The sequence below is a fragment of the Phalacrocorax aristotelis genome, chromosome 4, assembly GCF_949628215.1.
Source record: "Phalacrocorax aristotelis chromosome 4, bGulAri2.1, whole genome shotgun sequence".
Classification (NCBI taxonomy): domain Eukaryota; kingdom Metazoa; phylum Chordata; class Aves; order Suliformes; family Phalacrocoracidae; genus Phalacrocorax; species Phalacrocorax aristotelis.
This window is the reverse complement of record NC_134279.1, coordinates 1,478,827-1,493,375: the sequence shown is the minus strand read 5'-3', so window position 1 is coordinate 1,493,375 and position 14,549 is coordinate 1,478,827. Positions and strand designations below refer to the sequence as shown.

General features: G+C 41.5%; 1 protein-coding gene across 7 annotated transcripts in view; it reads right to left on the bottom strand.

Moving 5' to 3' along the window:
- ANKRD17 (ankyrin repeat domain 17) overlaps positions 1-14,549 on the bottom strand; it is a 93,746-nt gene that overhangs the window by 32,313 nt on the left and 46,884 nt on the right. For all 7 annotated transcript variants that reach the window (XM_075089948.1, XM_075089946.1, XM_075089947.1 and 4 more), the window contains exons 4-14: positions 14,061-14,208; positions 13,615-13,762; positions 12,420-12,653; positions 10,343-10,437; positions 5,787-6,024; positions 4,618-4,809; positions 4,126-4,235; positions 3,243-3,330; positions 2,169-2,296; positions 1,538-1,681; positions 849-951 (exon numbers count right to left, since the gene is read on the bottom strand). In XM_075089948.1, coding sequence (XP_074946049.1) covers positions 849-951; positions 1,538-1,681; positions 2,169-2,296; positions 3,243-3,330; positions 4,126-4,235; positions 4,618-4,809; positions 5,787-6,024; positions 10,343-10,437; positions 12,420-12,653; positions 13,615-13,762; positions 14,061-14,208 — 1,628 coding nt within the window. The remainder of the gene's footprint in view (positions 1-848; positions 952-1,537; positions 1,682-2,168; positions 2,297-3,242; positions 3,331-4,125; positions 4,236-4,617; positions 4,810-5,786; positions 6,025-10,342; positions 10,438-12,419; positions 12,654-13,614; positions 13,763-14,060; positions 14,209-14,549) is intronic.

Sequence of the window (14,549 nt, the reverse complement as noted above, 5' to 3'; positions counted from 1 at the left end):
CAGCTCTCTGCCCAGGCAAGGCAAATATTTCAGCCTTCCTGTAAGGACGAGCGATGGACTAATCCAATTCATCTTTTATGAAGAAGTCCACAGTAACACAGCTGACATGGTCTGCCATACCGGTTGGAGAAGCAACAATCGGTTAATTTTGAAGGGCGAAAGGCAAATCAAAACTCAGGATCTGAGTCAGTGGAGGTGCCCAGTTTCTTCCAGTCATCCTCGCTGTATTTCCAGAACAATACAAGTGTACACACAGTATTAATTTTATGACATGCACGCCTGTACTTGCACTATTGCTGATCCTCGATAAAAATCGTTTTGGAAGAGAATTCTGAAGTACAGAAAGCGTTAAGTGTCAAAATGGCGATATCAAAATAGATGCAAATTTAGTCCTAGGAGGAGCTGAGCCACATCAGACTAAATATTTTATAGCACAAGAAATTCCGCCTTCAGTCAAATTAGTCAAACCCACTCCAAGACTGCTATCCTAAGTAAACGCGAGTTACCAAATCAGCTACGGTATGGAGATTAACATTGTTTTTACAACTTCATTATCCAATTTATATAGGCTGCTGGGTGACGTTTTGCATTACTCCAGTATGTCAGACTATACTGTATTTTAACGTATTTATTTAGGCAGATTTCTTGACGCTTAATGATTACAGGGTTAGATGACTGATGCTTCGTATTTGGCCGATAAGTAAACCCTTAAAAAAAAAAAAATAATTGTCGTTTCCTTGACTGAATCCATAAACGCTCTTCATAGGAACTACTCTGCTAGAAGTGCAACCCTCTATCTTCTGCCTAGGAAGGATATTTAGAAAATAAGCTCCAGAACTAAGACTGACCTTTATTTCTGATGGGAAGGGTTGTGGCGACATTAGCAGGGGGTTTGTCAGGCTCCTGGGGTGGGACGACCATGGGCAGCGCCTGCACTGGTACACGAGGAGCCTAAAATGTCGGATACTAACAGATTACTTTTCTCATACTCTAATCTAGTTATAATTCAATAGAAGGTAAACAAAACCTGTTAGAAAAGCAGACTTCAATGGTGACTAATAACATATAATACGCTTTTAATATGCCGAGTTCAACAGTTAACAATTTGAGATCATCTGACTTTGACGTACCTTGCATTTTTAACTTAAAAAATTACTTGCCAAACAATACTCGCCTCAGCATGGTACAGCACTACGCTATAGTAAAGCAAATACAAGCCACAATGGGCTACAAACATAATTCTGAACAGCCTCATCAAAGCAGGCCTTTTCACTTGCTGGGCTTTTTTATTTTCCTCAGGATTTTTTTCCAATAATATTTATAGAGCAATAAGAACTATGATGAAAGCACTACACAGTGACACCCAAAGCGCCTTCACCATTTTCACGATAGCTCAAAGCTATTTGCAGCACGATCACCTACAGCTCAGTAGTTCACAAAGTGGCATGACTGACTCTTCTCTCATCTTTAAGCTCTTGAGTAAGCTGCAAGAAGAAACACAAAAAAGCCCCACAGATAGCCAGCCATTAAATCTTACCCTATTTAAATCATGGGATGGTGGGGTCAGCTGAGTAGCATCAGGTGGAGGAGCAGAAAGCAAGTTGTTTGGGTAATCTAGAAGGTAACAAACCACGCTGGTGTGACCACCTTTTGCTGCCTCTATTAACATAGTTGATCCATCCTAATGAGGGAAAAATCACAGTATTACAAACTAGCATCATCAAAACATGACAACACTGAAGTGTTTTGGAAGACACGATACAGTATCTATTAAGAGGGCTTTAATACATATTCATTCAGTCTGCAGTAAGGTCATAATAGCTAAACTTAAGGACTCTCTTAGTATTTAAAATAAAATAATAATTAAGAAAAAGGACTTGTAAAAATTTTCCTTCCTCTTCCACAGTTATAATCTTGTAACTGGAGGGCAGCCTTTACGTTCATGGTAATAGACCTGCACTCACTCCTAACTCCAACTTCTATAAACATGTTCATGAGCATAATGCCTGCTTGTGGAAATACCACCTCTTGTATCTTACTCCTCTTTAAATCGTGCCACGTTGGGTAGTTGCAGAGAATACAAAGAGAGCAAATTCGCTTGGGTGTCATTGGGTTTAAGATTAATGGAAGACCGCCTCAGAGGAAAATAAGGTAGTTGAGCCACAAACCTTCAGTCTATGCGTGGGATCAGCACCATGAGCTAGGAGTAACTCCACAACTGCCAGATGACCTCCAGCACAGGCCAGCGACAACACTGTATGATCGTTGTTAGCTGTGGTCCTGTTCACATTTGCTCCTTCAAAAACAGAGGGGGAGAAATTATTTAAGATTACTTCAACCACTTCTCCTCTACCAAAAGAGGCAGGAAGTTAACTTTCTTCTTAAATATGAAAACCTAGTTCGCCATGGCTGCAGTCTTACAACTGTTAAATTCAACAGTCAAATGTTATTATCATCAGAAGACCATTTAACATGTCACAAAAAACAACCCTATGTGACTAGCACTCCAAACTCACTGTTCCAACGGCTGCACTGTATGTAAGGAACATTATATAGGAGATCAACCTATTGCTGTTAAATTTACCAGTAATTGTGCCCGGGCTATAATTCTGCCAGAGAGCCAAATGCTAAGATCCAGCACATGGATCCACGCATCTTAGCGCCACCAAGCATATGATTAATTGCAGCTCTGCCTCCTTCCTTTACAATCTACACAGGGAAAACTGCATCACAGTGGAAGCTTTAGACACCAGTCTGGCTCCCTACAGAGAAGGTACTCATGGATTTTTCTTGTATCAGCTCAAGAGAGAGGAAACAGCAACTCCCAGCTCTCTATCAACTCTATGCATTCAGCAGTGATGTAAGGCTGGATCTCACAGTTCTGACAACATCACGCAAGTGATGATCAGAACTCTGAAACAAACTTGGAGTTAAAACTTCTGAAAAGACAGTGCTCAGGAGCTGCCCCAGGAGCACAGAGACACCCAGTAACCAGTACTACTGTTGCTGCTTTCACTAAGAATTAAAGACAGGCATAGAACTAGTTTTAGAAGTAATTGCAGTTCCCACTGATCTCACCAGAAATCAGAGGTGATCATTATTCGCCTAGTTTGAGAATCAATGGCCCACTTCAGTTAAAATATTGGAAGCTAATCAAGGAAGTTACACTAGTACTGACATGTTTGTTCTTAACTTCCCATTATTTCTAGCAGAAGGAAAACCAAAACCTTTCACGCTCTTACCTTTGCTAATCAAGAACTGAACAGTGCAAACATGACCTGCCCTTGCAGCTTTCATGAGAGGAGTTCTTCCGCCTTCTGATTCATGCTCCTAGAGCAGATAAAGAATTACAATTCAAAATTTTTACACGTGAAAGGAAGCAATTCAGCCTTTTGTTTTCTTGAATGGAAAGACACCGGACTGGAAGAGCCCTTTGTAGTGTTTCAAACTACAGACAATAATCTGTGTCATGTTTGAACCGAACATATTTTGCAGGCAGATGAAACCATCTACCTACCTTTGCACAGGTCGGAGACTCCTGGACAAGAAGCACGAAAGCACATGGTGGACATTTTAGTTAAATAAATTACGTTCTGTCACGCTTAACTTTACTTTTTGATAACATACTGGTGCACAAGCCTACTGAAATGTAAATAGCATCAGTTTACCCCCATCATCTTAATTCCATGACAGTACACCAAACAGATCACATCAGAAAGAACTACCACTGTTTGCTGCATAAGGAATAGAACAAATGTGCAGGTACAAGTACAAACCCATAATCAGCTCAACACCATTCAGGACTGCACATGACAGAAGAACAAAATCCCCTATTCTTCTGTACAAGCAACCTTGATGTCTAAAGCATTTCCAAGCCATTCAATCGCCAAAGCACTGTGACTGACCTAAGCACTTTCAGGTAACTGAACAGCCTAAAATCCATTAGAAAAGCATCACCAACTCTCACTTACTTAAAAGAAAAAGGTTAAAAGTTAATTTGAATACAATTGTAACAATTAACATCAAATTCCTTAAGTTTTCAGCAATAAACACAGGACCAAAAAAACCTGCCACCATCATTTGTAATTTTATTTCCTAATTAAATTTAAGAAGGTAATCACTTACCAGATCTGCGCCTGCCTGAAGTAACACATCTGCTACATCAGTATGGCCATTTTCACAGGCATATGTCAGTGCTGTGTCACCTGTTGCTGTTGTTGCATGCACGTTTGCCCCTGAAGCAGTAATAACAAGCATGTAAGCTTTATGAAGTTCATTACAGAAAATAGGCAAGTCGTCATAACCTTTACCAGATCAGATAGCGAATTTTTAACGTCCTCCTTTAATCCGACATCTATCAAATTGACATCTTAATCATATTCTAGAGGCATTTAAAAAATAAACATAAGCTAGAAGTTCTGTTCCAAGCAAGTTTACATCAACTTAACAATCAAAAGCTAAATTAGGGTCCAACTAGTCCATTACTTAAGTTCCACAAACCTTTGCAGTCAACTTCAAGAAGCTGCTAATGAAAAAGTAGTTAATATGAGAAAAAGACTGTTTTGTCTTTAAGTTACATTCAGTCTCTACAAAAGCGGTAACAAAATTACTGCCTACCTGCAGCTAATAAATATTTAACGAGCTCCAAATGACCCTCTTGAGCAGCCTCCATCAAAGGTGTGGAACAACCAAGTTCTATGTCAGCTCCTGCTTTAATAAGAAAATCAGCAACCTCCAGAAAACCTCCACAGCAAGCCAGAGTTAATGCGGTTTCTTGCGTCTCCTCTGTTTGAGCATTGATGTTCGCTCCTTAAAACCAAACACATCAGAAAACACTAGTTACTGAAACCAGCATCAGCAACAAAGCTGTTTCCTGATGCACAAGGCATCTTCTTATTACATATCTCATTTTGAGAGCTGCAGAAATTTTCTTCTAAAGTCAGAGTGTATCTAACTAAAATATTTCAACTTTAGTTAACTACTTTGGAAATCCCTCTGAGGACCTCAAAGCACTCTCTACAGCTTTTCAGCAATAACACCGTCTCAAGACAGGCCAAGGCCATCATGCAGAGGGCAAGTTACCCACGTTCGCTGTTCACTATTTGGCGTCTGTCTGAAAAACACAATCCTGTTCTGAAAAACAATTCAGAATGACCATTTACGAAGTAAATGAGTAGAGAGCTAGAGCACAAGTCTGATGAGGAGTGGCTGAGGGAGTTGGGGCTGTTTAGTCTGGAGAAGAGGAGGCTGAGGGGAGACCTTATCGCTCTCCACTACTTCCTGAAAGGAGGTTGTAGCGAGGTGCGGGTTAGTCTCTTCTCCCAGGGAACAAGCAATAGGACAAGAGGAAATGGTATCAAGTTGTGCCAAGGGAGATTCACATTGGATACGAAGAGTTTCTTCACTGAAAGGTTTGTCAAGTGTGGGAACAGGCTGTCCAGGGCAGCGGTTGAGTCACCATCCCTGGAAGTATTTAAAAGTCACATAGATGCGGCGCTTAGGGGCATGGTTTAGCAGTGGGCTCGGCAGTGCTGGGTTGATGGTTGGACTTGATGGTCTTACAGGACTTTCCCAACCTAAATGATTCTATGATCCTACATTTTGCTTGGGAAAAAAAAAAACACCACCAAAAAACAAACAGACAATCCCCACCAACTGCTGCAAAAAGGGTGAAGGGAGTCATAAGCTGTTGAAGAAGGAAACAGAAGTTACAGTAACTTAGCTCCCCCCCAACATATGTGGATGCCTATTGCATTACAGCCCTCTGAAGGCACTGCAATAGTTACCTTGACCAAGTAACAGTGCCACCATCTCTTCATGGCCTTCTCTAGCTGCTTCCATTAGCGGTGTGTACCCTTCATCGTTCACCTCTTCCAAGTTAGCTCCACGTTCAATTAACAAAGCTGCCAATTCAACATGCCCGCCACAGGCTGCCAAAGTCAATGGAGACTCAAAAGAGTCAGCCGGCATGTTCACCTGAGCCCCGCTGTCAAGAAGTAATCTTGCCACTTCCACATGGCCATCCTAGGAATTAAAAAAACCAAGATCAAAAAACCATCAAAACAGAAAAACTGCTCCTCTTCTCCAAAGGTTTAAGTAGCCACCCACTCAAATTCCCTCAAAAGACACAGAAAGCAACGAGTAAAGAAGTCCAAAAATATAATGAAAATTGCTTAATAGTTGTCCTCTATGTTTTTGTAAGTATTTGGATAAAGGCTAAAGATGTACTATTAAATAGGCACCTGAACAAACTTCAAGCGCGTTTTACTTAGTATGTTCAATTCAAAACTAAAAACCTTGTGAATCACACATCAAACCTTCCTGCCGATGGTGTAAGTAACAAGCTGGTCACCTTCTTCCTACCAGACTGAAGTTCAAGTGTTTGAGGTCAGCTTAGTTAGGGGCAAAAAACAACGTAAAACCATTTCACTGCTCAATTTAATAGCAGAGGCAGGACTTACTTTCACCCTCCAAGAGAAAAACCGAAACAAAACCATTTGTCAGGGGTTCCTCATACATCACAGGAGCCACCTGAACTACAGCCTTCCCTTGGCAGGATCTTGGCAAGGTTTTCCAGACACCATTATCATGCTGTCAAACTCGTTTTACCGAAACATAACTCTTAAGTTTGATTTCTTCCTTTAGAAACAAAGAAAATATTTGAGCATATGATCTTAGTCATCATTTTAGTGTGCCATAAACGCAGGAACTATTTGAAGTGGCTTTTCAGCTACATGTTTACTCTGGAGGCCTGACAGTGATGTATCCAACTGCCATTCAACTCTGCTCTTGTTTAGACAGGAGCAGAGGCCAGCTTGGTCACTGCAGTCCAACAACAGCACAAACTCTCCAAGCTGGTTTTTGCCGTGAGGAAATTGCCATCATTCCAACTTGGAGTAACCACCACGGGAAGAGGCCCGACTTACAAAATACAGGAGGGCTGCACAGAAAAACTGGAGGCTTACCAGGAACACAAGGCTATCCCCCAAGGTTGTCACTGAACCAAGTAAGTACATCTTGACCTCAGCTTAACTAGTAAGAGGCAGCAAATCGCAGCTCTTGCCATCCTCGCTAAGTTAGAAACCACAACCCCGAAAAGCTCTTTTCCAGACAAAACGTGAAACTACATCTGGCATTTTTACACTTAATTTTCTTCAGTGTTTTATACCTTCTTCCAACATCTATAGGGAGCAAGACATGATTTCCTCTCAGAAAATTATCTAGGCCATTAACTAGGACATATTCACCTTTTGTATGAAATGACAATACTGTTCTAGGGAAAATTTTCCAACAAGACTCCACAAAGCATCTTTCCTCAGGGACATGCAGAGACGGTGCCTTAACCATCAGGCTCTGGCAAGACGGCTCACTAATGATCCCTGATTCACAAGTACAGCAAACAGCAGTGTAAAGGTATACTTCAAAGGTTCTTATATGGGCCAAGCGCCTTGAGAAGAACTGCTGGTATTTAACCACACAAGTAAATTTTAACCTTGCTTTAACAAACCTTGCAATGGGGCAGTGCTTTTCAGCCCTTCTACAAGAGCTAGAAAAAGCCTCGTAACTGCTATTAGATCACAAAAAGTTGTCTGACCCATCCGCACAAGCGCACCAGGTGTATTTTGAAGATCAACCCCTGTGGGCAATCTGCAGTCAACCCTCACTGTGAAGATTAGGTTACCTGAGTAAGAGGAAGTGCAAACTAGACAAACCTGCTTTTTGCTCCCACAAGGCAAGTCACATTGTCCAACAACTCATTTCCATTAAACTAGTGTTAACTGCTGTCTACAAAAAAAGCTCTCCGTCAGAAGTCTTCCCTAACACCTTGCAGGACAAGGTTTAAAGTCTCACTGGCTTTTATGTAAGCACTATGCCACAGATTAACAGTTCTGCAGCGTATATTCAAGTTCAATGCTATTCTAGATAAGATAGTTTTTTTCTGCTTACTGAAGAGCAATAACTTTAGCAAAGTGAAGAAGGCTTACTCCACGAAACAGCAGTTTTCCCTGCAAAGGTCTGATCTGTCAAACAGCCACCCTGATGAGAAAGCTACCGCAACACTGCATGAGATAATTTTATCGTCACCCTCCAGGGAACTCGCTGCGAGGACAGCACCCATGATGTTTATATGGCTAATCTATTAAGATTTCCAAGTGCGATAACAGCTGAAGTCCTGTTTATCTTCTTGCCTTTTTTTTCTAATGACTTCTTGAGAAGTATTAATGGCTTCTGTTAATGGATTCCCCTATCTGAAACCATTAACTTCCTTGAATAGACACAACTGGCTGATTTTAGAACCATTACAGTTATTTCAGGAAAGGGAAGACTAAATAAGGATTTGCAGCACTCCTCTATGTGAATCCACAGATTCACAATGTGATGCTACGCGAGGCTCATGATGTGAAAAGCCCAGCCATGAGAAATCTCGTTAGAGAGGAGGGTAAAAGGAAACTAAGAGAAAAGGTTTTAGTTTTACATTTAAGTTCCACATTGACATGAAGGATTTGGAATACTTTGGCATAAGGCATAAACAAACTACCGACCCTACCTAGGCATGCTGCAGCTAGGTACCTTAAGTAGTAGAGGAAACCTCTGCAGTAAGCATCGCACAAGAGCCTACTGCAATTCAGGGTCACAAAGCAAACCGGGGTGGGCGTGTGGGGGGGGTGGTGGGTGTGCGTGTCTAAAAATGGAGCCTAATTCTGCTCCATTTCGTTTCATTTTAACTTCTCCTGCAAGAGAAGTTTCAAACCGGTCTCAGTACTCGGAACACAAACTGACACCTGCTAGGTTTCCTCTGCCAAGCCTGGGTATAGTGCAGGGTTAATAAACTCACGGCAATGCACTCGCTTCTCTGAGAGGGGGTACCAGAGTCTAAATAATTCTTCAGGAGAAATGAAGGGAATTAACGGGCACATTTACTCCATCATCCAAAGGTATCTCTAAACAAAAAGGCCAAACCAATTGAATCCTATTACCTCAGGTAGTATGTAGGAAATAAATTTCAAATAGGGTATGTGCTTAAAAAAAAGGTGCAGCTGTATGAGACTACATAGCTGTTCAAGCCTAACAGTACTTCAAACAGAAAAACTATGTCAAGACATTGATTTCGGAAGTTTTCTTCACCACAAAAGCCTGGAATAATCTCAAGTCTGGCACCAGTTATACCATTCCAGCATTAAAATGTACCCATACCTAACCTTTTCAAGGGAAAGCTTCACATATATTTGTGTTCAACGGCAAAAAATTACTATCTGAAAGTCACAGTTGTTCTCAGAATCTTATTTAATTTTATAAAAAGGTAAAATGACAGCGTGGAGTAGATGACAATTGCCCCAGACGGGCAACATGAAAGCACTCTTATTACTAATGAGTTACCAATTTCTCCTTCCATTTCCTAGTTGCTTCCCAAACAGCTCTGATCCTGCGTTTTCAAGGAGCACGTGGCTACGCGAACCACACTGAAACAAGTTGCATAAGCACACCTAAACGTAACCACCTACACTGAAAGAACTTAACTTACAAACTCCTTAAACATGACACAGGTACGTTAAATACCTCCAGCAGCCAGGTTAGGACCATATTCACCAACTTTGTTTAGCATATCAGAATTGTTAAAGGCATTTCCACAACCACTGAGAATCTTCCACTTAAAAGTGATTTATTTCGGAGATTCCCACATAAAGGATTTTACCATCGTAAGCTCAAAGCTGCTCACCAGAAGCCTGCAAAACTACACAGACCAAATAAAAATAAAAGTCCTATTCAAATAAATGAGTGTTTTTACTTTCAGCTATATCTCCAAGACCTTAATTTCTCTGAACTGAGATCACAAAAATACCTGTTTCAAACCAGTCCTCTATGATTATCAGCAGGGCAAAAAGCAAAAAGCAAGTGACATAGCAACACAAGGAGAGATTCAGCCTCCGGCAGCTGCTTTGGGACAATGAGCACGGCCTTACTCACTGACACCTGCAGCTTCAGAAAACTAAGTAAGTACAGTTGGACATACAGAAACCTACTTATTCAAGGGATGGGTTAACAGAGCTCTCCTGCTAATGCTCTCGTGATGCAAGTTTTAGCCAATGTCTCTTAAGAAATCAAGTGCTTTGTCAGCACGAGAGAAACGAGTTCAATTTTACTGCTTTACTAAGTACTATTTTTCAACGAGATATTTCCCCCTCCAATTTCTTCTGCAAAGGGCCATCAAGTACGCAGGAGAACCAAAACATCACATAGTCAGGTTCTGTACCAGAAGGAAACCAAATGGATCGCTTTGTTCACCTTCAGGTAGCAGAGAGACAGTGCATATACCTCACTGCTTGAACCGCACATCTCTTACCATGCAAGCCTCCATGAGAGCAGTATGCATTTCATCTGTCTTGTGTTCCTGGTCTGCACCAGCTTCCAGCAGAAATCTCACCATTTCTAGATGGCCTGTATGGAGAAAATATTTAACAGATAAAAATGACTTTAGAAAGCACATTTCACAAGTCATAAAGAGTCTAGCGTACGTTAACAAAGGTAATAGAAGGCAATGTTACAACACAAAAAAACCCCCATGAAAGACTCTTGAAAGGCATGTTCATATCTGTAAATTCAATGTGCACAAAAGCTTAACCATGTAGTTACTATAAATGCAAGCCGATTCACTTAGTTTCTAAAATCACGTCTGCACTACATACGTTCCTTGAGGTGACATTAGAGCAGCGTAGTGCACCCACCAGAAGCTTTACCAGGGTTATTTTTTTTGTGCAAAGATATTTGCATTTCGTTCAGCTCAGAAAGCTGGGGTTTTTGTTGGGGGTCAGGTTTTCTCCTTTACTTGCTTGATATTAAGGTTTTAGGTTTCTGTTTTTATAAATGGCATTGTAACTAGTCCCCGAGCTCACACCAACCCTCAGAGCATAACACACACGAAGCAGATAGACCCTCGCGCTTCCAAGCATACCCTTAGGAGTTTGGTCATCTATAGGAATCCTCCCAAGACAAGGAGAGCTAACAGCTATTTGAAAGTATTTGCTCTCAACCACTCCATGAATTCATGGCCATAGTTCACTGAGTCCTGTATGCGTGCCAAGCATAGCCAACCTCGCTACACAGTCGTGACCAACACAATACGCAAGCATATAAAACCAAGGCAAAGGAAAAAAAAAAAAACCTGCTGTTTCGTAACTCAGCATGACCACGGCTAAAACCTAGAACTAGAACTCCGCCTCACAACACCATGAATAGCACAGATATGGACAAGTATGGGGCTACATTGCTTTTTCACCCTTCCCCCGTTATTTGGCAGAAGTTAGTGACCTCCTTGGTCCCAAATATCACATGTCACTCTACTACAGGAAGCAAGCAGCATGAGAAAATCAGGACCTTATTTTTATGCCCTGAACATGAGATTTAGAGCAACATAGAAATGCACTAAAGACGACAAATCATATATGGATATGGTGAAAAACATAAAAGCCTGAATATCTTCACTTCTGTCCCATACATTGCAGTGAACAACTGACTTAAGCACAGACTTCTAGTTTTTCATCTCTGCTTTCTGACCTCCCTTCAGGATTGAGAACCTAGGCACATTTTCTCAGGGAGGGAATGTTTTGGGGTCCCGCTCCCCTCTTTCAAACACAGGCTTTGATCTGACAGCCACCACTGAAGAAAATTACCTGTGGCTTATGAGAGTGTTCAGCAACAGTGAATCAAGGATTTATCAAGGCAGATTAAAGAAACATAAATGAAAGACTAAAACCATCTTCTAGTGAGGTGCCACAGAAGTTCCTCTCAATTACTCTGCAATGCCAAGAGCCACTCTAATAGCTCTAATAAAGCATATCCTAAGTGACTATAACAGCAACTGCTCAGCTGTGTGAACGCATTTAGCCTCTTAATTAAACATCTTCATCCCTTGCTTGGGTGATGCAAGATAGCTGCCTAATACTCTAAGGGAGGCAAGAAAGGCCTATTGCCTAAGCACTGGCACCTGAAAGGCAAAGCCCTAGATTTTGGATGTTTTCCAAGTGCTAAGTCCGTAAATACTTTCTGTATCTGAGCAGGGCATATTTTGTATAATATAGCTACAATACAGAAAGTTTACCATACTTAGTCTGTGATAAAGTATATTAGTTCCTCATCTTCTAACTCATTTAATAGAGAACCTTTTAAAGCATCATACAAAAGGTTTGTATCTTGATACTTACACTCTCCACACTGACCATCATTTTACATACGGCACATACATGTTATGTGGTATCAGAGCCAGGATTAGAGCATCAGAAAGTATTTATTCACAGCCTTGGAATTCATTTTGTCCTGGGCAGCAAGGCTGAACAAATATATGTTTAAAAAGACTTTTCACTCTGTCGCACTTTTCCACACTTGTTAGACCTTTGTAACAAGTGTGCTATGTGGTACTATACCTTTGTAGCAAGCCAGCGTAAGTGCGCTCTCCTTAAATTCATTGGAATGCGTATTGATGCCTGCTCCATTCTCTAACAGCACTCTGGCCACTTCCACGTGGCCGGCACTTCCTGCTTCCATCAGAGGAGTGTGACCATTCTCGTTATGGTCCTCAATACTAGCGCCCGATTCCAGCAGTACTTTCACAACATCAACGTAGCCTCCAGCACAGGCATATGTAAGGGCTGTATTGCCTAAAGACAGAAGAGAAAGAGGTTTGAAAACAGAAATTGATAGCGTTTTTACACTGGGAACATCAACTTATGCTCCATTTCATCACTTTGACCTGGCAACCTTACGGAACAGGGTTTTTTCAAGCTACAGACCAAGACCTAGGGACAGGGAAAAAAGCTAGCAACTGCACAAAGCAGCTCAGTGCTGACAGACTGAAGATCTCCACATGCCTGGTGACTGTATTGATGTGCTTCTCTTCCCACTTCCACCCCGGCTAACCCCAGCTTCCGTCACAAAAACCCAGCCCTTCTCCTGTTCATCGGCAAGAACGTACTACGCTGTAAGAGGAAAGTTCAAAATAAGGAGCGCAATGAACTGCTGCTTCTAAATCAAGTCTTGAACACCCCTACAAGGCTAATTCAAAAATGCTCACAGTCTTTACAAGGAAATCAAAACAACCTCTGTGGGAAAAAAACAAAAACATGTAACTGCCCAAGAGAGTCAAAAAAATCCTCCTTTATGAAAGATACCTTGAAAACAATTGAAGGTCAAAGCAGCTTTACTATTCAGAAATACTGGACTTAAAAAAAAAAAAAGAAGTGTTTTCTGGTATCCCAGCTTTCCTGGGTCAGTACCCCATTTGTCAGTGAGTGCTGACCACACACAATCTCTCCACTTTGAGGCCACACAGACTAAGAAGATTTCCGAGTTTGGTCACTTCAACACAAATGCCTACCAAACTACCATGGAAAAGCAGGGAGGGGGGGGTTACTAATTGACCTTTTCCACCTTTGTATGACCGCAACCAGTCATTTACAGCTTCATGAATAAAATGCAAAAGCTAAATAGTAAAACCATGAGGAAACATTCTGCATTGCTTGGCTAAGAGCCATTCTTCCCAAATTTTCACACAAAGTTCCCTGCACACTGCCAATCTCAGCTTTTCAGTAGTTTAGAACAAGCTCTAATGCTCTTATTTACCTGTTGATGACTGTGCATTCACATCAGCCCCGTGAGCTAGCAGCAACTTGACAATTTTGACGTGTCCACCATTAGCAGCAGCCATTAAAGGTGTTATGTCTCCTTTAATACCACGGTCCTCCACATTAGCATGCATCGCCAGGAGAACCTGTGAACAGAAGGGCCATCAACAACACTGGCAAGTGACAACTCAGCATGTCGAGATGGCTGAAAAGCTACACAAAGCCCCCACCTTCACCAACACAGTTTTGTGTGAGAAACACTCAGAGAAGGAAACACAAAGAATGCAGAGCAACACTCAGTTTACGTACAAGTCTGCATCTACCAGGTAACTGACATTTTCCACTACCGTAACACCACCTTGCAGGTGCATAAGGCTGGAATACATTAATTCAACACTTGCTTTTGTACAATACACACATACTGAGAACAGCTAGGAAACCAACCTGCGCAAGCTCATAATATCCTGCTGAGCAGGCTAAACAAAGGAGGCTTTCCCCTTCTTCTGTATGCTCGTTCACACTCCGTCCTTCAATTAGCAACTTCCGCACAGCATTTACATCTCCTTCTGAACAAGCCTCTGCCAAGCTGCGGCTAATAAAATAGAAAACGTTTAAAAGTGGAAATGGACTATGCTTGAAATGCTTGCTCGAAGCGCAGAGTAGAAATTCAACCCGCCACAAGGATGCAGTTGACAAAAAAGGAAACACAATTTCAGAAAGTGCCAACTGCTAATTAAAGAGGTGCCATGTTTACACTTGAGGGTTTCCACAGACGTTTTCTGAAAACTCAGTAGTATGCATGCTCAACCATGCCTGTTACTAATTTTTAGCAGGAGTTTACAAGAGAAACATCTGCAGGATGACCACTTAGGTTACCAAATTCTGCATTACATACTACCGAAGCAGAAAACATGTGGAGAGAAGACCTGACCG